Genomic DNA, 21524 nt, shown 5'->3' with positions numbered 1-21524 from the left:
TAATTTAAAGTAAAATTAAACAATGGCATGGAACATTTCTTTCGTTTCTGAAGACATATGTTGCATTTGTACATGTAAGAATGAACTCTTGAAATATTCACTTTAGGCTGGATCTCAAAGAGAACCTGTCACCCACAAAGACAACAACTCTTGTACAACTAGCAGTTGACCAAGTAGATTAGCTAATATGTTTTTATTTTTTTTGCCGAGACAGTCAGTGTCTGAATTAATTTGGCACTGACATAATAGATTTGAGAGCACCTAACTCTGCAACAGAAAGGGACAAAAACTTCCACTTTTCCACTGAAGATTATTTGGCAAGGCAAGCATGAATTTAACAAGTGAAAGAAACACAGGTGACAGATTCACTTTAAGACCAGGTGTCTGAAACGCACAGATTATTTTAACATTAGCATTCCGCTTGTGTAGAACAGATCAAGACTTGAGAACCTAATGTCACATGACTTCCGCAATGTTTGATTGGCTGTCTACATTTGTCCTTAGGCTCCAGATCTGTCATCTAGGGTAATGCAGGTGAAGTTTTGAAACTGGGATAGTTTAATAGAAATTAAAAAAAATATATATAGAAATGGCACCTTCCAAATGATGCCATACAGTGACGGTCTTGTCCTGGTGGTAAATGGCAAGGTTTTTTAAGACAAGTTTGAGCAAAAGAGCTTACACTTCAACCAGCCCATTTTCAAAACTGTCATTTCATGTCAGTTTAACCCCAATATGTATAAATACAGACACTGTGATATTAGCTGGTGGTGCGCGGGTGGACTACTGTGCGCGCTGCTTGCGCTCCTCCTCGTTGCCCGGATAATACAGGTGGCACTCTGGGTCCCCTCGTATGGTGGGTGCTCCAGTGATCGGCTTGCCGTTCTGGGGATTGACGCACCAGCACTCACCCCGCTGGCCATTCACGGACATCTTGCACTGTAAGAGTAAATAATGGCATATATTAGAATAGTAAATCTTACCAATTACCCCTCCCCCAGTGAGTGCCAGCCAAGAATTCCTAAAATGTATTTCTTTACCAATTATGGATTTATTTTGTAACAAGCAACCCCACCTAATATGCCACAGGTGCTGCTCTCATTATTCCTGGGTCTGTACACCTGCTGTGCCCTATATGAGGGGTTCCCACCATCCCTGTGCTGATTTCCTTGGTCAGTACACCTGCCGTGCCCATTATGAGGGCTTCCACCATCCCTGTGCTGAGTTCCTGGGTCTGTACACCTGCTGTGCCCATTATGAGGAGTTCCCATCATCCCTGTGCTGAGTTCCTGGGTCTGTAGACCTGCTGTGCCCATTAGGGGTTCCCACAATTCCTATGCTGAGTTCCTGGGTCAGTTCACCTGCTGTTGCCCTAATGAGGGTTCCCACCATCCCTGTGCTGAGTTCCTGGGTCTGTGCACCTGCTGTGCCCATTATGAGGAGTTCCCATCATCCCTGTGCTGAGTTCCTGGGTGATGACAACTTCAAACTCTTTGCAGTTTTTGAGAAATTCCTTTCTGATATTGCTCCACTATTTTTCGCCGCAGCATTGGGGGAATTGGTGATCCTCTGCCCATCCTGACTTCTGAGAGACACTGCCACTCTGAGAGGCTCTGTTTATACCCAATCATGTTGCCAATTGACCTAATAAGTTCCTTATATGTACATTTAACTTTTCCGGCCTCCTATTGCTACCTGTCCCAACTTTTTTGGAATGTGTAGCTCTCATGAAATCCAAAATGAGCCAATATTTGGCATGACATTTCAAAATGTCTCACTTTCAACATTTGATATGTTATCTATATTATATTGTGAATAAAATATAAGTTTATGAGACTTGTAAATTAGTCCATTCTTTTTTTACTCACAATTTGTACAGTGTCCCAACTTTTTTGGAATTGGGTTTGTATTTAATAGTAGGAATAGTGCCCCATCATTTATATCAGTGGGAGGAATAGTGCTACATCATTGGTATCAATGGAAGGATTAGTGCCCCATCATTGGTGTCAGTGGGATTAATAGTGCCCCATCATTGGTATCAATGGGAGAATTAGTGCACCATCATTGGTATCAGTGGGGGGAATAGTGTCCCATCATTGATATCAGTGGGGGGAATAGTGCCCCATCATAGGTATCAGTGGGGGGAATAGTGCCCCATCATTGATATCAACAGGATTATTAGTGCACCCCTTAAACATCGGCTTAAGCTTATCCTTTGCTATAACTTAATTTAGAGTGCTTCTTTAACATTGGGTTTTAGATGACAATCTTAATATGTGGCAACACAGAGAAATTTGTTGTATTATAAAAAAAATGGCAATGTTTCCCAGAAATTGAGCCTGTGAATGGTGATAAATATGTCTGGGACAAAATTGGAAATAACTTTGAGAGTACATAAACTCAGAGATAAACTCTAAAGAGATGTGTATGACTTACTAGTAGGCGTTACTTTAGGTGACAAAAACATGTTCATAACAAGTCTTTGAAGGTGGGTTTGTCTTTACTGGTGACAAGTAATGGATGGGTTGGTTGGTCTTTATATGGATAGACATTTCTATTTGTGGAATGTTGTAAACATTGCTCGGTCATATTCTGATAAAATATTGTTTTTAGGATACTTGTGCTGCCACAACTGTCTTAACTGTCTAGCAGTTGTTATTACATGTTATGTTATGCTATGTTATTGGTATCTTCCTTGCACCCCTGCTGTTTCTGGCTAGTTGGTTGCTCCCTCCTCCATTTCCTGCTGTAACTCCCATTTTGTTTAGTTGTTATGAGGAGACTGCAGAGTGTGGAAGCTGTGTAACTTCATTGGAAATGTATCTATGGAAAAGTCTCTATGTTTATGCCTTTGCTAACTTGAAGCATAAAGAAGCATTGGAGAACACCTCTGGAGTCTTTATTCATTGAGTAAACTATCTGTTAAAGCCATCATTCAACCTGCTGCACACACTTACAGACTGGGTCTACAAGGAGGTCACAGGTACAATCGATGCTGAGACAGAACAGTAAATTTCCAAGAATCCATCACATGGTTATCTCTGCAGCTTCAGAAAGTAAATTTCCAAGAATCCATCACATGGTTATCTCTGCAGCTTCAGAAAGTAAATTTCCAAGAATCCATCACATGGTTATCTCTGCAGCTTCAGAAAGTAAATTTCCAGAAGCATCCTTCACAGGTATCTGCAGCTTCAGAAACGTGAGTAAACACTTTCCTGTGTGTCACCAGAAGCATTACTCTGCATATGAAGCCAGCCACCTACTGAATGCTTCATTACTGTTACAGCCTTCTGAGATGAGTTTTCCAGTCTGAACCAGTTGCAGCACTAGCTAGCTATTGTAACAAATACCCAGCTCCTCAGCTTAGCCTGCTTACTAACAGAAGTCACTACTTACAGAGCTGAGCTCTGGCAGATTTCTAACAAGACACCAAAAATACAGTACTTATTATGTCTGACAGAGATCTCACAGAGTTACCTGCATTTAGTCAAGATTAAGCAGACTCCTTACTTCATTCTGCTCGTCCTGTCAGAGCCATCCTCCATCCAAGGATTGTCTCCATCCTTGAAGGCAAGGGAGGTTAATGAAGCAAGTAAGGAAGAAACATCTAGTAACCTGACTGCATTATGGGAAAAGACTTTAAGTTGTATAACAGCCACTAATGAAACTAGCAACAATTCTGAGCAATTGAACACTGCTCTCTCAAGGGTTAAGAAGGCATTTGAGAATTATAAAAGACTTTCTGAGAAGTACTATTCCCTATTGTCACATTCCAACATAGAGGAAGCTGCATCGGAATTAAATGACTTTACTTCTAATGACCAGCAGAGGCATAGTACATATCTTGAAGCAAAGGCACGGATAGAAGGTAGATTGGCACAGCTACATGAAACTACATCCTGTAACTCTGCTTCTTCCAGACACTCAGGAAAATCTTCTAGGTCTGCCCGCTCATATCATAAATCTTCTTCTAAGTCATTGCGGTCCTGCTCTATAAGGTCAATACTGAGCGACCAAATACTCAAAGCTCGCCAAAAGGTTGCAGAAGCCCAGGTTCAAGCCGCCTGCTCTGAAAAAGAAGCAGCCTTCAAGGCAGAAGCTAAACGCATTCAAGCAAGAATACAAGCAGAAACAGAGGCTCAGCTAGACATTCATCAGAAGAATAGAGAAAAGGAAGTAGCGTTAGCAGAGTTATCTGTCTTGGAACAAGCCCTAATGGAAGAAGAAGGAGCAGCTTGTACCAGCTTGGCTGCTTGTCAAGACCCTGTTGAAAGGACCCTACAGTTTGTCTTAACTCAGAACCACGAGGATACAGTCCCACCTACAGTTGGAGATTCTTCTCATAATCATCCAGCAAGTGGATCAGAAGGCAATGTGTCGCCAAAGCAAGCTGGTCAACTAGACACACCTACTAACAGAGACCCTCCACAACTACCGCACATCACAAAATCAAGTGAATCAACCTACGCAGCTCATGTGCCACCACAACCCTATGTGCATAGAGATTACAAGGGCACCGCAGAAGACTACAGAATGAACTCTTTACCCCCTTTGATACAGCTCTCTTTAACTTCAAATGCTCAGAGACCTTCAGACGACAGACCCTTACCTAGATTAAACCCATCTGCAACACCTTTCTCTCTACCTACCAGCCAACATCATATACTGTACCAACCATGGTCCAAGACGGCGCACCATCAGTACCCCCTGTGGCTATAAAAACTGAAAGCACTGACATTGCAGAGTTCAGCAAGTATATGATTCGACAAGAGTTGATTACAACTGGACTGTCTAGATTTGATGACCGCCCAGAGAACTACAGGAGTTGGAGATCTACATTTAAGGCGGTAACCAAGAACTTGGACATTAAACCTCAAGCAGAACTTGACTTACTAATAAAGTGGTTGGGGCGTCAATCTTCAGAACAAGTAAAGAGACTTAAATCTGTCTACATTTATAACTTTAAAGCAGGCCTTGACGCTGCCTGGGAACGTCTAGAACAAGACTATGGGAGCCCCGAAGTCATTGAATCTGCCTTATTCCAGAGACTAAATGACTTTCCTAAGATCTCTGTTAAGGACAATCATAAGCTTAGAGAGTTAGGTGACCTCCTTCATGAACTTGAAATTGCTAAGTTAGATCTTAGTTTACCAGGTCTTAGCTATTTAGACACTGCTCAGGGCGTAAATCCTATTGTAGCAAAGTTGCTTAGTTATCTTCAGGGAAAGTGGACTAGTGTAGGATCAAAGTATAAGTATGAACATCATGTTTCCTTCCCTCCCTTTTCTTATTTCACAGAGTTCGTGCGGAAGGTTGCAAGATCCAGGAATGACCCAAGCTTCTTCTATCCAGATACAACCACCATTCCCTTAACTACTTCAAGGGGTAGTGCCACCAACAGTAAATTCAAGGATTTAAGGCATCCTATTGCCGTGAGTAAGACCGCGATAGCATCCAACGTTTTAGCTACAGACATTAAAGCTAGCAATCTTAATCAAAATTGTCCTATTCATAATGCGCCACACTCTCTCTCCAAATGTCGTGCATTTAAGGACAAGCCTATTGAAGAACGCAAGTCATTTCTCAAAGAGCATAATATCTGTTTTAAGTGTTGTGCATCCTCCGATCATTTAGCTAGAGACTGTAAGATCGCCATCAGATGTTCTCTCTGTAACAGTGCCAAACATGTGGACGCTCTTCATTCAGACCTGTTCAAAAGGAAACCTTCACCCGGCAGCAACCCCAAGACTACATCAGATGATGGTGGGGAGAAAACTGAGCAATATGCCAACCCCGTAACCACAAGGTGTACAGAGGCATGTGGAGAAGGGCTTCATAGCAAGTCTTGTAGCAAGATATGTCTTGTAAGGGTTTTTCCTGAAGGATGTCCACAAAATTCCATAAAAATGTATGCCATACTCGATGATCAGCGCAATCGCTCATTGGCCAGTACAGAATTCTTTGACCTATTCAACATTCAAGGAGAGACCTGGTCCTATACCTTGCAGACATGTGCAGGAAAGATCAATACTTCTGGAAGAAGAGCCCATGGCTTCATAGTTGCGTCAGAATATGAGGATACAGAGTTTCCTCTTCCAACTCTAATCGAATGTGATCAGCTACCGGACAACAGAGAAGAAATCCCCACACCAGAGGTTGCACATCATCACCCTCTTTTTAGTCACATTGCTAACTACATTCCACCACTTAACAAGGATGTTAAGATTTTGATTCTACTAGGGAGAGACATTCCTAGAGTTCATAAAATAAGAGAGTTATGTAACGGTCCAGATGATGCTCCTCAGGCCCAGAAACTTGATCTTGGATGGGTGATAATAGGAGAAGTCTGTTTAGATCAATCTCACAAGCTCTTGGATGTAGCTTCCTACAAAACTAATGTTACCTATCGATTGATGAAATGTCCATTGCACTATTATGTGAAGGAAAGACTTGATTTTAAAAACTAAGTTCCATATCAAGCACTCCAAAGCATTAACTGCAAGCTCACTTCTCAAAAGGACTTTGGTGATTCAGTGTACCAGACTACTCGTGATGACAACAAGATTGCCCCTTCAGTCGAAGACAAGGAGTTCATCAAGATTATGGATGAAGAGTTCTTCAAGGACAATTCCAACAGTTGGGTAGCTCCATTACCCTTCCGAGTACCAAGGCTTACTCTCCCTAACAATCGAGAACAAGCTTTAACCAGATTTGCTGCACTTAAGAAAACTCTCCATAACAAACCTGAGATGCAAGAGCACTTTCTAGCATTCATGCAGGAAATTTTAGATAACCATCACGCTGAGCCAGCACCAGACCTTAAGAAAGGTGAAGAATGCTGGTACCTTCCATCCTTTGGAGTCTACCATCCTCGTAAACCGGGGCAAATCAGAATAGTCTTTGACTCAAGCGCTCAGTTCCAGGGAACCTCTTTAAATAACGTTCTTCTAACTGGTCCAAATCTAACGAACAACCTTATAGGAGTGTTGATGCGATTCAGGAAGGAACCAATTGCCGTGACAGCTGACGTGCAACAGATGTTCCACTGTTTCATAGTCAAAGAGGAACACAGAAATTATCTCAGGTTCTTGTGGCACCGCAACAATGACATTAATGATCAGGTGATAGATTATCGCATGAGAGTCCATGTCTTTGGAAATAGTCCATCTCCTGCCGTGGCAACTTATGGACTGAGAAGAACAGCGAGGGAAGGTGAAAGGGAATTCGGATCTGACACCAGGCAATTCGTTGAGAGAGATTTTTATGTAGACGATGGCCTGAAATCCTTCTCAACACCTGAAGAAGCCGTCAATTTGATAAAAAAGACCCAACAGCTCCTGTTGACTGCTAACTTGAGGCTTCATAAGATCGCATCTAATAGCAGCAAAGTAATGAGGGCTTTCAATCCAGAAGATCACGCTAAGGATTTGAAGAATTTGGACTTGGGAGTAGATTCCCTGTCCATACAAAGAAGTCTCGGTCTTCTCTGGAATGTAACTTCAGACACATTCACCTTTCAGGTCTCTGACGCTAAGAAGCCATTCACCAAGCGTGCAGTCTTGTCAACTGTTAACAGCCTTTACGATCCCCTAGGCTTTTTGACTCCAGTTACCGTCCAAGGGAGATCCATACTTCGTCAGCTTACTGAGAGAGTGACAGATTGGGATGCCCCTCTGCCAGTAGACCTACTGCCTAAATAGGAGAACTGGAGAAACTCCTTGAAGGTACTGGAAGAACTTAATATCCCACGCTGCTATTCACCCACTTCAGTTTCAAAAAGTCTGAGGAAAGAGATTCACATCTTCTGTGATGCATCTACCGAAGCCATAGCGGCTGTGGCTTATCTCAAGATCATAGATCCGTCCGGGAGACCCCATGTCAGGTTTCTACTAGGAAGAGCCAAGTTAGCTCCAAAACCTGCTCACACTATTCCAAGATTAGAATTGTGTGGTGCGACCCTAGCTGTTGAAGTCACAGAATTCCTGCAAAATGAAATGGACATTGAAATCGATCAGATTAAGTACTACACTGACAGCAAGGTAGTGCTTGGTTATATATACAACAGTGTGAGAAGGTTCTATGTGTATGTGGCCAACAGAGTAGAACGAATAAGGAAAAACAGTAGACCTGAACAATGGAACTATGTCCCGACTGGTTTGAATCCCGCAGACATTGCTACTAGGTCAGTGCCAGCAGTTTTCCTCACACAAACCATCTGGTTTTCAGGACCCAAGTTTTTAATGGACCAGTCTTCTACAAACTCAGAAGAAGATATCGATTTCCACCTGGAGGATCCAGATACTGATCCAGAAATCCGGCCTGAAGTTGTAGCATTGAGTTCCAACATCTGCTCAAGAAGAAACTTGGAGGTAAGACGTTTTAAACGTTTCTCCTCTTGGAAAAGGTTGGTGAAGACTATAGCAAGATTGAGTCATATTGCACAGATTTTCTGCAAATCGAATCAGACATCGTCTTGCCATGGATGGCACACCTGTAAGGAGTCACCCAATGCATTAGAGTATGAGAGGGCTGAGCTGTTCATTATACGTCGTGTGCAAGAAGAAGTCTTTGTGGAAGAGATTAAGTGCTTAAGAGGCAATGGACCAGTCCCAAAATGTAGCCCACTATTCACACTGAACCCAGTGATCGACAACGAGGGTATGCTTCGAGTCAGTGGACGACTGAAAAGGTCAAACCTGCTAGGGAAAGAACAGAACCCCTTGATAATACCAAGAAACCACCATTTGGGAACATTGATTATACAGCATTACCATGAGAGAGTCAAACATCAAGGAAGACACTACACAGAAGGTGCAGTCAGAATTGCAGGGTTCTGGATAGTTGGAGTGAAAAGACAAATAGCCATGATCATTCACAACTGTGTTAAATGTCAGAAGTTACGGGGTAGACAGCAGTTTTAACAGATGGCTTACCTACCTGCAGACAGACTGAGTAAAGATACACCCTTTGCATATGTCGGAATCGATGTGTTTGGACCATGGACAGTAACGGCTAGAAGAAGTCGTGGTGGTCAGGTCAACAGCAAAAGATGGGCTGTAATGTTCACTTGCTTAACTGTAAGAGCTGTGCATATCGAAGTAATCGAGTCAATGGACACTTCGAGCTTTATCAATGCTCTAAGGAGATTTCTTGCTCTAAGAGGTCCCGTAAAGATGTTGAGATCAGATTGTGGAACTAACTTTATTGGTGCTTGCAGAGAGTTACAGATCGACCGACAACAAGTTGGAAATGATTTGAGTGATCTAGGCTGCATGTGGAAATTCAACCCACCACACGCTTCACACATGGGCGGAGCATGGGAACGTATGATTGGGATGGAAAGGCGCATACTGGATTCTATGTTGCTTGATGTGAGTTCTTCACGTCTTACCCATGAAGTACTTACTACATTCCTTGCTGAGGTCGCAGCAATAATCAACTCAAGACCGTTGACCGCTGTACCACAGACCCAGAATGTCCGACTGTTTTAACTCCAGCTGCATTATTGAGCCGGAAAATTGGACAGATCCCAGCGCCAAAGAGCATCTTTGATGAAAAGGACATATATAAACGTCAATGGAGATACGCTCAATACCTTGCAGATTGTTTCTGGGACAGATGGAGGAGGGAATACCTCACACTTCTCCAAGGACGTAAAAAGTGGCATACCCAGAAGCCTAACTTAAAGGAAGGGGACCTGGTTCTTCTAAAAGACAAGCAAACTCACCGGATCCAGTGGCCAGTTGGAGTTATTACAAAGGCCATTGCTAGTGATGATGGAAAGGTCCGAAGTGTGGAAGTCAGGATTGTAAAGGACGGGAGCCTAAAAACCTTCCTGAGACCAGTCACTGAGACAGTCCCAATTATGCCTGCTTCCAAAAATTCTGATTCAGTGTTATGTGAAGGAGTTACTTAGATCTCTAGCATAGTTAGCTTAGAGGAGAGGGCTACATAGCATTCTACTGTATGCAATGTTAATTGTATGTTTATGGAAAATAATTGTGTAGTGGTATCTCACGATACCAGGCGGGGAGTGTGCTGCCACGCAGCTTTAACTGTCTAGCAGTTGTTATTACATGTTATGTTATGCTATGTTATTGGTATCTTCCTTACACCCCTGCTGTTTCTGGCTAGTTGGTTGCTCCCTCCTCCATTTCCTGCTGTAACTCACATTTTGTTTAGTTGTTATGAGGAGACGTGGAAGTGTGGAAGCTGTGTAACTTCATTGGAAATTTATCTATGGAAAAGTCTCTATGTTTATGCCTTTGCTAACTTGAAGCATAAAGAAGCATTGGAGAACACCTCTGGAGTCTTTATTCATTGAGTAAACTATCTGTTAAAGCCATCATTCAACCTGCTGCACACACTTTCAGACTGGGTCTACAAGAAGGTCACAGGTACAATCGATGCTGAGACAGAACAATACTGAACCAAGAAATAAAGTGATACATTATTCTGTGTCAATGTTTTGACTTCAGTCCTACATTGCTCCCCGCAGGTGTGTGTGGGAGTGTGGAATGGAGAGTAGCATCACAGGTTAGTATCACAGGTTAGTATAGTAGTGTATATATAGAGTACATTATTAATGATAGACAGGTACTATTAACTTGTTGTAAGTCAGGTTGTAGTATCCTTTCAAAGTGCCCAATAGTATCAGTGGGAGGAATAGTGCCCCATCAATAGAAGAAATAGTGCCCCATTATTGCTATCAGTGAGAGGAATAGTGCCCCCTCATTGGAATCAATGGGAATAATAGTGTCCCATAGTTGGTATTAATGGGATTAATAGTGCCCCATCGTTGGTATCAGTGGGAGGAATAGTGCCCCCTCATTGGAATCAATGGGAATAATAGTGTCCCATCATTGGTATTCAGTTAATATCGCCCCATCATTGGTATCAATGGGAGGAATAGTGCGATATCATTGGAATCAATAGGAATAATAGTGTCCCATCGTTGTTATTAATGAGATTAATAGTGCCCCATCATTGGTATCAATAGAAGAAATAGTGCCTCATTATTGGTATCAGTGGGAGGAATAGTGCCCCATCATTGGTATCAATAGAAGAAATGGTGCCCCATTATTGGTATCAGTGGGAGGAATAGTGCCCCATCATTGGTATTAATGAGATTAATAGTGCCCTATCATTGGTATCAATAGAAGAAATAGTGCCCCATTATTTCTATCAGTGAGAGGAATAGTGCCCCCTCATTGGTATTAATGGGATTAATAGTGCCCCATCGTTGGTATCAGTGGGAGGAATAGTGCCCCATCATTGGTATTAATGGGAATAATAGTGTCCCATCATTGGTATTCAGTTAATATCGCCCCATCATTGGTATCAATGGGAGGAATAGTGCGATATCATTATAATCAATAGGAATAATAGTGTCCCATCGTTGTTATTAATGAGATTAATAGTGCCCCATCCTTGGTATCAATGGCAGGAATAGTGCCCCATCATTGGTATTAAAGAGAAAAATTATACCCCATCGTTGCAGATAGTGGGGGGAATAATGCCCCAAGGGCTGGATAAAAGCAAGCAAAGGGCCACATCCAGGGTGCAGTTTGGAGACCACTGCTCTAGACTGTTTATTGAGCTGGACAAGTGACTTAGACTGTGCCTGGCTGCAAGTGCGTTGTGATGGGGAAAGAACCTTGAAATCAACAGAGTGGGCCCTTTAGGGCGTAGCGCTATAGGTGCATGAATTGAGTTCTGCCCCCGTCTACAACACCCTCTATGAATTCCCCTGTACATGTATTACTCAGGTAATGACAAAGTTATTGACAAATAAACAGGTCCATTGCAGAAATGTAAACATTGCTCTGGTCAATAGGGGGTGCAGAAGGGGTGAGAGGGGAAGTTTGTAAAACCAACAGTTTTTTCATGCTTCTGCTAACTGAGGCCATTGTCCGTCAAGCCATCTGACCTGTTTGAGATTGAAGAGGCCATTCTTGTCGCAGTTGGGGATGTGAAGGGCGTAAAGGTGTTCCAGCGGACCCCTCTCATCCGGGAGGTTCATGGAGGAGATCCTCTCCAGGACCTGGTCCAACTGCTGCTGACACAGACTCTGCACAAAGCACATCACACTATTACAGACTGCTCCCTCATGATAATAACTGGACAACTACAATTTACATCACATACTATGATTATACACTATGCAAAATATTATATAATATGATCAGAAGAACAATAATATATACATAATAACACATACACTATATTACTAAAAGTATTGGGACGCCTGCCTTTACACACACATGAACTTTAATGGCATCCCAGTCTTAGTCCTTAGGGTTCAATATTGAGTTGGCCCACCCTTTGCAGCTATAACAGCTTCAACTCTTCTGGGAAGGCTGTCCACAAGGTTTAGGAGTGTGTCTATGGGAATGTTTGACCATTCTTCCAGAAGCGCATTTGTGAGGTCAGGCACTGATGTTAGAAGAGAAGGCCTGGCTCACAGTCTGCGCTCTAATTCATCCCAAAGGTGTTCTATTGGGTTGAGGTCAGGACTCTGTGCAGGCCAGTCAAGCTTCTCCACCCCAAACTCGCTCATCCATGTCTTTATGGACCTTGCTTTGTGCACTGGTGCGCAGTGATGTTGGAACAGGAAGGGGCCATCCCCAAACTGTTCCCACAAAGTCGGGAGCATGAAATTGTCCAAAATGTCTTGGTATGCTGACGTTTTAAGAGTTCCCCTCACTGGAACTAAGGGGCGAAGTCCAACCCCTGAAAAACAACCCCACACCATAATCTCCCTTCTACCAAATCCAGACCTAAACCTGATAGGACACCTTTGGAATGATTTAGAGAGGAGACTGTGAACCAGGCAACATCTCCAACATCAGTGCCTGACCTCACAAATGCTCTTCTGGAAGAATGGTCAAACATTCCCATAGACACACTCCTAAACCTTGTGGACAGCCTTCCCAGAAGAGTTGAAGCTGTTATAGCTGCAAAGGGTGGGCCAACTCAATATTGAACCCTACGGACTAAGACTGGGATGCCATTAAAGTTCATGTGTGTATAAAGGCAGGCGTCCCAATACTTATGGTAATATAGTGTATCTTATATTAGCACAAAAGATTTATAGTTTCCTACACCAATGTAATAAAATGTTTTTTTTTTTTTTACTGCCATTGCTTCTTTATTGTCCTTATCTCCCTTCTTCCAACTACTAGTAAAATGTAATGCCAAAACATCTTAGAAGGGAGGGGGGTAGTAAAAACAGGCAGCTGGGCTGTGTATTTACCCATTTGCCTTTGTTGAGGTGAATATCTCCTAATATACGTTTAGGAGATATTCATTGTACCTACAGGTAAGCCTGATTGTACGCCCACCTGTAGGTACCCATTTGACGATCAACGATGCACTAGTAGGTCATTGGACTTCAAGTGGTTACACAGGGATGATGCCTGAATGAGACTGCAATGGCTCCGGTCATCTCTATGGTATAGGAAACCAGAACCGATGGAGCATTACATTGCTTCCAGTTTTAGCAGATGTAAAACAAATCTTTAGTGGTTTGAAAAAAGCATTGGATCATACTGATCTTGGTATGATCCAAAGCTTTTGAAGGCAGAGGAGAAATCTGGGGTCTAATAGACCCCAGATCTCTCAGCAAAGAGTACCTGTCACTGCCTATTGCTATTACAGAGGAAATTTGTAGGGTTGAGCGAACACGGACGGTATTGTTCGGGATCGTACCGGACTTTTGGGTGTTCGGTACCCAGACACGGACCCGAACATTTTACTGTATGTTCGGGATACAGTCCGTTGTTCGGTAATTTATTTCATGTTTTGGCGCGGTTTTAATGGCGCTGTTTCAACAGCTGCAGGGCAGCCAATCAACAAGCGTTTAACTAGTGTGCCCTTAGAAGCCATCACAGCCATGCCTACTAATGGCATGGCTGTGATTGGCCAGTGCAGCATGTGACCCAGACTCTATATAAGCTGGAATCACATAGCGCCGCACGTCACTCTGCTCTAACTATTGTAGGGAGAGGTTCCTGCTGCTGCTGAGGGAGAGATAGGAGATTACTGTAGGGTCAGGCTGGAGATTGCTTTAACCACTTAAGCCCCGGAAGATTTTACCCCCATTCCGACCAGGGGGTATTTTGCGATTCGGCACTGCGTGACTTTAACGGACAATTGCGCGGTCGTGCGACGCTGTACCTAAACGAATTTGGCGTCCTTTTTTTCCCACAAACAGAGCTTTCTTTTGGTGGTATTTGATCACCTGTGCGATTTTTTGATCAAGCGCTATAAACAAAAAAAGAGCGTCAATTTTGCAAAAATAGCAATATTTTTCACATTTTTTTATATGAAATTCCCCAAAAAAAAATTTAAAAATCAAAATTTTTTTACTTTTTTGGCCAATTTGTTTTATGCTACCTATGTTTGGTAAAAAAAATCGCAAAAAGCGTATTTTGATTGGTTTGCGCAAAAGTTATCGCGTTTACTAACAAAGGGAAAGATTTCTGTCATTTTTGTTGTTTTTTTTTTTTAACGTGTAATGGCGGCGATCTGCGATTTTTTTTGCGGTACTGCAACATTGGGGCGGACAGATCGGACCCTTGACTGACATTTTTGACACTTTTGGGGTTACCAGTGACATTTCTACAGTAATCAGTGCTATATATATGCACTGTTACTGTAAAAATACACTGGTAGTGAAGGGGTTAACTTTATTTGGGAGGGAGGGGCTGTGTGTATCCCTAGGGGCGTGCTTTCTACTGTGATTGGCTGGGGCTTGAGCTGTATGGACACTGATCAACGGATCTACATACTAGATCCGAGTGATCAGTATCCTAACAGCAAGGAGAATGACAGGTGGCTTATTTACACAAGCTGCCTGACATTCTCCCTCTTCCCCGCCGATCGCCGAGTGACCGGCGGACATCGGGTCCGCCGGTCACACGCGCGGGGGGGTCCGTGACCACGTGGGAGCGGGAGCGCGCCTCCGGGGGCGCGCGCTCGCTCCTTAGACCCTCACAAGCTAGTGACGTAGCCCTACGTCACTTTGCCTGTGAGGGGCTGACTGCCGACGTAGATCGGCGTTAGGCAGTTGGCAAGTGGTTAAGGGAAAGAATAGGAAGAATCTTCTTTAATCAGACAGCGATCTACATCGATTTTATTGTATGGGGGTGCAGTGCACAACCTTTTTGCCCTGACCTGAGCCCAGTGAGGAGGAGCGAGAAAAAAAAAACTTTTATCAGTCTGTTAGGTGGGCGGCGTGCAGCGGCCATGTAATGCAAGCTCAGTGCATATGTGTCTGCTTAATCTGGATTTAAAAAAAAAAACAAAACGTTTTTTTCCTTCATATTTTACTGTGACTTACAGCGTTTAGACACTGCTGTTCTAATCTGCTATTCAAAAAGCACCAATTTAAGGGGAAAATTATTTTTCAGTTTTTCATTCATACTTTACTCACCACCTCAACCTCCTACTCCATATGGGCCTCATCCTCCTCGATCAAGATGATTATTTTTTATTTTTATGTTTTTTATGTTATTTTAAGTTATTTCCCAATCCACATTTTTTTGCAGAGCACTTGCCATGCTCTTAAGAATATTTTGCTGCCATTTGCAGCCCTCTAGCCCTTTTCATGTTTTTTTTAGAGCCATTTTAGTGCTCAAAAGTTCGGGTCACCATTGACTTCAATGGGATTCGGGATCGGGGTAAAGTTCGGGTTAAGTTCGGGTCACGCACCCGGGCTTTTTTTTTTTCAAGTTCGGCCGAACCCGGACATCCAGGTGTTCGCTCAACTCTAGAAATTTGTATTCCCTGTGATAACAATAAAACAATATAACATTACCAATAAGGCCCCGTTCACACTGGGGCGATCCGACTTGCCGGGGCGACCTCATAGGTTGCTGCACGCTGCTCGCACCGCGACCTCGGAGCGGCCGGCATGGACTTCATAACATTGAAGTCTATGCAGGTCGCTCCGGGTCACCCCAAAGAAGCTCCGGACCCTTTTTCTAAGTCGGAGCGACTTGTGTCGCTCCTATTAGAACGGGTCCACAGCTTCTCTATGGCAGGCGACCTACGGCGACCTGTCAGGCGACCAGGTCGCCTGACAGGTCGCCCCAGTGTGAACGGGGTCTTAAAGTGTTTAAAAAAAAATAAAAAAATCACAGCAACAGTGTAAAATAAATAAATAAATAAAAAATGTTTTAAACCATCCCCATCCCCCTGTGCTCACGCACAAAGGCAAACACACTCTTTGGTCCCACACATGCACAAACAGCGATTCCCCTTTAGATGTGAGGTATCACCAGGAATCTCAGATCAAGGGCAGTAATTCTAGCACCAGAACTCCTGTCTAAATCTAAAGTGGTAACCTGTAAAAGCTGTAAAGGCAATTTATTTATTTATTTATTTTTAATGTCACACTGTATTTATCCTTGGTAAGTTATAATTTCTGGAAAAAATACACTTTATATAATTTTAATGCAAAAATAAAACCCAATAGATAACCCAATTTTTTCGGTAAAATATAAAAAAAAGAGTTTACGCCAAGTAGATACCAAACATGTCACGCTTTATAATTGCGCAATGGCAATGACGGCAAACAACAATGCCTAAAAAATCTTCATAGGCGACGCTTTAAACATGTTTACGGGTTACCTTATTACAGTTACATAGGGGATCTAGCACTAGAACTATTGCTCTCGCTCTAATGTTTGCGGCGATACCTCACATGTTGGGTGTGAACATTTACATGTGCGTGCGCAGCGCAACTTACTTTTGCATTCACTTCTGCGTGCGAGCACGGAGGGATGGGGCGCTTTCAATTTTTTTTTCTCATTTATTTATTTATTTATTAAATATTTTTTATACTGTCCCTTTTATTGTTATTTATTTATTTATTTTATATTTTTTATACTGTCCTAATTCTTTTTTTTTATTTTTTGGATCACTTCTATGCTAACATCCCTTGTAATGAGAATAATGGATGACAGGTCCTCTTTATGGAGAAATCTGAGGTCTATAAGACCCCAAATCTCTCCTCTACCTTTGGTAGCAAAAGATTAAAAAAAGATTGTTTACTTCCGCCCTAGCCTGGAAGTGACGTCTCGGTCCTCCTAGATCAGGGGTGTGAGGCTCAATTTAATTGTGGGCCGCATGGGCATTTTAGTTGCCCTCAAAGGGCCGGTTGTATCTGTAATACTAGATGTCCAGAGCACCCCACCATCAGAAATGAAGAATCCCCCACTCTCCCTTACATCCCAGTGCTCTCCCTTGTGCTGCTTCGGGGAGGAAGCTGGGGGTTGAGCTGGGAAACAGAAAATTCAGGGCCTGGAGGAGGACTTGCCGGAGTCTGCTGAATGCTGAATCCAGGGGAGATAGAGAGGTGTGCTGTAGCTTCACAGAGAGGCATAGGATCTGTAGGAGGAGTTCTGTTTACCTCTCTGTTGCCAACTGCTGAGATAAGGTGGGGGGGGGGGGTGCTGTAGGTGCAGGAGAGGTGCGAGGGCCACATGAAACGGCCTCACGGGCCAGATTCGGCCCCCGAGCCTTATGTTTGACACATGTGTCCTAGATCATAGAGGTGAGGAGAGACGATCTGGTCTCTCTTTTTTTTAATGACTAACAGGGCACCTCTCTACATATTTTCTATCTGATATAATATATAAGATGATGGAGCCGCTGACCATAGTGTAGTTTCCTGGAAAATTATGTTTACCTCTATGGCCAACTGTGGTTTCCTGGGTTCGCTGGCAAAAAAATGGTAAGCCTGAGAAACACCGGCGAGCATCAGGAGAGGGGAGATGACCCCTCCCAGTGCTTTGGAAAGCGATCCAGCAGCAAATTAGCCGCTCGGACCGCTTTCATGAGAAATAGAATAGCCGGCTGAAAAAAAAAAAAAAATGGAGATATGGCTGATAGCTTCAGTCATCACCCCGGTAAACCACTTGCAAGCCGGATAGGTATCGCGGTTAGCACAACTAGCCTTCTCTACACCTCCAGCTTTGTCCTTTATGAGTCCAGGGCTAAAGAGTCACGTTCTCACCCTGGGCACTGAAAGCCGTGTGTTCTTCTTGTCCTCATGAAAAATTTTGTTCATTTTGGATCTCTGCTGCTCGCTGGCTTTTTCACGAGTCAAAGCGATATCCTTCATAGGCGATCGAGGTGGCTTCCTTGGTAAGTTATCATTAGTCATCACTGGCCCAGCGTCCAGGTTATATTCCATGATGTCTTGTCGCTCCTCCTGGGCATCTGCATACAAGAAAAAGGGAATTTGTAATAATTGCATATAATCACCTACAATATTATATTTTACATACATAACGCAGTGAAGACAGACAGGCAGCATGGGGACTAAGGGAGAAATATTTTAGCCTTGCAGTAAAATCCAGAAATTGGTTCAGTGGGAAGAATAATACCCTGTTGTTGGTGTCAGTGGGAGGAATAGTGCCCCATCATTGGTGTCAGTGGGAGGAATAGTGCCCCATCATTGGTGTCAGTGGGAGGAAAAGTGCTCTAATCATTGGTGTCAGTGGGAGGAATAATACCCCATTGTTGGTGTCAGTGGGAGGAATAGTGCCCCATCATTGGTATCAGTGGCAGGAATAGTGCCCCATCATTGGTGTCAGTGGGAGGAAAAGTGCCACATAATAGGTGTCAGTGGGAAGAATAATACGCAATTGTTGGTGTCAGTGGGAGGAATAGTACTCTAATTATTGGTGGCAGTAGGAGGAATAGCGCTTCATCATTGGTGTCAATAATACCCCATTGTTGGTGTCAGTTGGAGGAATAGTGCTCTAATCATTGGGGTCAGTGGGAGGAATAGTGCTCCAATCATTGGTGTCAGTGGGAAGAATAATACATCATTGTTGGTGTCAGTAGGAGGAATAGTGCTCTAATCGTTGGTGTCAGTGGGAGGAATAGTGCTCTAATCATTGGTGTCAGTGGGAGGAATAGTGCTCCAATCATTGGTGTCAGTGGGAAGAATAATACCTCATTGTTGGTGTCAGTGGGAGGAATAGTGCCCCATCATTGGTGTCAGGGGGAGGAATAGTGCCCCATCATTGGTGTCAGTGGGAGGTAAAGTACCTCAATCGTTGGTTTCAGTGGGAGGAATTATGCTCCATCATTGGTTTCAGTAGGAAGAATAAAACCCCATTGTTGGTATCAGTGGGAGGAATAGTGCCCCAATCATTGGTGTTAGCTGGAGGACTTATGCTCTATCATTGGTGTCAGTGGGAGGAATAGTGCCCCATCATTGGTGTCAGTGGAAGGAATAATGTCTCAATGGCTGGATTAAGACGACCAAAGACAAGACCAAACACTGAGATTTGTATAAAACTTGTACTAATACAATGTATCTAGCTGTGTAGGGAAGAGTTCCAGCCCATCTCCAGCCCATGTGGTGTAATGACAAGCACTGACAAGGATGGGAAATCCAACATTTTACTGTTGTCACCAGAAGAGGAGGTAAGGAGAAACACTTCCAATGTGACAGTTGGTTAGGAGGGGATTTCCTCCCCTCGGGAGTCGGTGAGGGGAAATACTATATACTCAATGGGACACAGACCTCAAAAATAAAACCATACAGAAGTTGTATTCCTTTCAGTGGCATAAGTGTAGCGTCTGCTATAGGCGCTGGGGTTGGAGGACCCATTGGGGAAGCTGTTAAGATAAATTAGCCTAAAGTCTTCAGGCTAAAGAAAGAGTTAATATCAGAAATTGAGTCATCAGGATCGCTTGTAGGCAGGTGCAGTCTGTTTTCTCCACTGTAGGTGGCACTCAATCCCAGTTGCAGTACAGAGGAAGAGGAAGTCAGGAGGAACATGGTTCCTCTATGGTTTCCTGAGTCACTGGGGCAGAAATCTGGTTGGATGTTGGCAGCTCATGTGACCCTGGTGACCATCTTGGGTCAGGCAGATTCTATTTAAGACCCTGGCTCCTGGGTTTGGCATACAAGTGTGTGGATAATGTAGGAACAGGTCACCCATCTGTCAGGGACAGTATTAGCTGTAGAAAAAGGTTCCAGAGGAGTAGAAAAAGCATAGGGATCTGCCAACCTTCTCGGAAACCTTCCCACTTGGGCTTCAACCGACCAGGCTGCATTCTGTCCCTCCAGATGAATGAGGAATTGGCCTAAGTATGTGTTTGTATGAATGTGAATTAGGGACCTTAAACTGCATGATCCTTGAGGGAAGGGACTGATGTACAATATATATGTAAAACAATCAATGAAAGTGTATCAAGATGCATGCCAATGTGTGTTAATGTGCATTGCACAGATAGGTGTGCGCAGCCTATTGCAATAGGGTGTGCACCCTAAAGCTTAAACACACGTGAACAGTACAGCAATGGATGGTGTCAGCAGAGCAGAGGACAGTGCCATTAGAGCAGCAGATGGTGTCAGCAGAGTAGAGGACAGTGTCAGTAGAGGAATGGAAGGTGTCAGTAGAGCAGTGGACGGTGTCAGTAGAGCAGTGGACGGTGTCAGCAGGGCAGATGACGGTGTCAGTAGAGCAGAGGACAGTGTCAGTAGAGCAGAGGACAGTGTCAGTAGAGCAGAGGACGGTGTCAGTAGAGCAGAGTACGGTGTCAGTAGAGCAGAGGGTGGTGTCAGTAGAGCAGAGGACAGTGTCAGTAGAGCAGTGAATGGTGTCAGCAGGGCAGAGGACGGTGTCAGTAGAGCAGTGGAAGGTGTCAGTAGAGCAGAGGACGGTGTCAGTAGAGCAGTGGAAGGTGTCAGTAGAGCAGAGGACAGTGTCAGTAGGGCAGAGGTTGGTGTCAGTAGAGCAGAGGACGGTGTCAGTAGAGCAGTGGACGGTGTCAGTAGGGCAGTGGACGGTGTCAGTAGAGCAGTGGATTGTGTCAGTAGAGCAAAGGACGGTGTCATTAGAGCAGAGGATGGTGTCAGTAGAGCAGAGGACGGTGTCAGTAGAGCAGTGGAAGGTGTAAGTAGAGCAGAGGACGGTGTCAGTAGGGCAGTGGATGGTGTCAGTAGAGCAGTGGACGGTGTCAGTAGAGCAGAGGACGGTGTCAATAGGGCAGAGGGCAGTGTCAGTAGAGCAGTGGACAGTGTCAGTAGGGCAGTGGACGGTGTCAGTAGAGCAGAGGACAGCGTCAGTAGGGCAGAGGGCAGTGTCAGTAGAGCAGTGGACGGTGTCAGTAGGGCAGTGGACGGTGTCAGTAGGGCAGTGGACAGTGTCAGTAGAGCAGAGGACAGTTTCAGTAGGGTAGTGGATGGTGTCAGTAGAGCAGAGGATGGGGTCAGTAGAGCAAAGGGTGGTGTCAGTACAGCAGTGGGTGGTGTCAGAAGAGCAGAGGACAGTGTCAGTAGGGCAGAGGACAGTGTCAGTAGGGCAGAGGGCAGTGTCAGTAGAGCTGAGGGCGGTGTCAGTAGAGCAGAGGACAGTGTCAGTAGGGCAGTGGATGGTGTCAGTAGAGCAGTGGACGGTGTCAGTAGAGCAGAGGACGGTGTCAATAGGGCAGAGGACAGTGTCAGTAGAGCAGAGGACAGTGTCAGTAGAGAAATGGAAGGTGTCAGTAGAGCA

The 21524-nt window shown here is 44.0% G+C and overlaps 2 protein-coding genes across 2 annotated transcripts; one reads left to right on the top strand and one right to left on the bottom strand.

The window, feature by feature from the left end:
* Nucleotides 1-200: 200 nt before the first annotated feature.
* On the bottom strand, nt 201-18195 carry IGFBP2 (insulin like growth factor binding protein 2). The gene is made up of 3 exons (XM_082262171.1): nt 18023-18195; nt 11930-12070; nt 201-939 (listed from the first exon to the last, which is right to left on the bottom strand). The coding sequence occupies exons 1-3, from the start codon at nt 18170-18172 to the stop codon at nt 784-786; spliced, it is 447 nt and encodes a 148-aa protein (XP_082118297.1). The 5' UTR covers nt 18173-18195; the 3' UTR covers nt 201-783.
* LOC309557738 (uncharacterized protein) lies at nt 6200-8921 on the top strand (the record flags this gene model as incomplete). The annotated part of the gene is made up of 2 exons (XM_082260509.1): nt 6200-7388; nt 7866-8921. Exons 1-2 carry the CDS (start codon nt 6603-6605, stop codon nt 8919-8921), a joined length of 1842 nt encoding a protein of 613 aa, XP_082116635.1. The 5' UTR covers nt 6200-6602.
* Nucleotides 18196-21524: the final 3329 nt, after the last annotated feature.

This window comes from Pelophylax lessonae (genome assembly GCF_965119305.1).
Source record: "Pelophylax lessonae genome assembly, chromosome: 6".
NCBI lineage: Eukaryota > Metazoa > Chordata > Amphibia > Anura > Ranidae > Pelophylax > Pelophylax lessonae.
The sequence above is the reverse complement of the archived record's forward strand: the minus strand, read 5'-3'. Positions and strand labels throughout refer to the sequence as shown.

Bases quoted from the DNA above. Each gene is read 5' to 3' on its own strand.
- IGFBP2 (XM_082262171.1), bottom strand. From the start codon at position 18,172: ATGACTAATGATAACTTACCAAGGAAGCCACCTCGATCGCCTATGAAG. The intron at 12,071-18,022 runs GTGAGAACGTGA...TGCTTTGTGCAG, and splicing joins CACGGCTTTCAGTGCCCAGG to AGTCTGTGTCAGCAGCAGTT. The intron at 940-11,929 runs GTCAGATGGCTT...TTACTCTTACAG, and splicing joins GCCTCTTCAATCTCAAACAG to TGCAAGATGTCCGTGAATGG.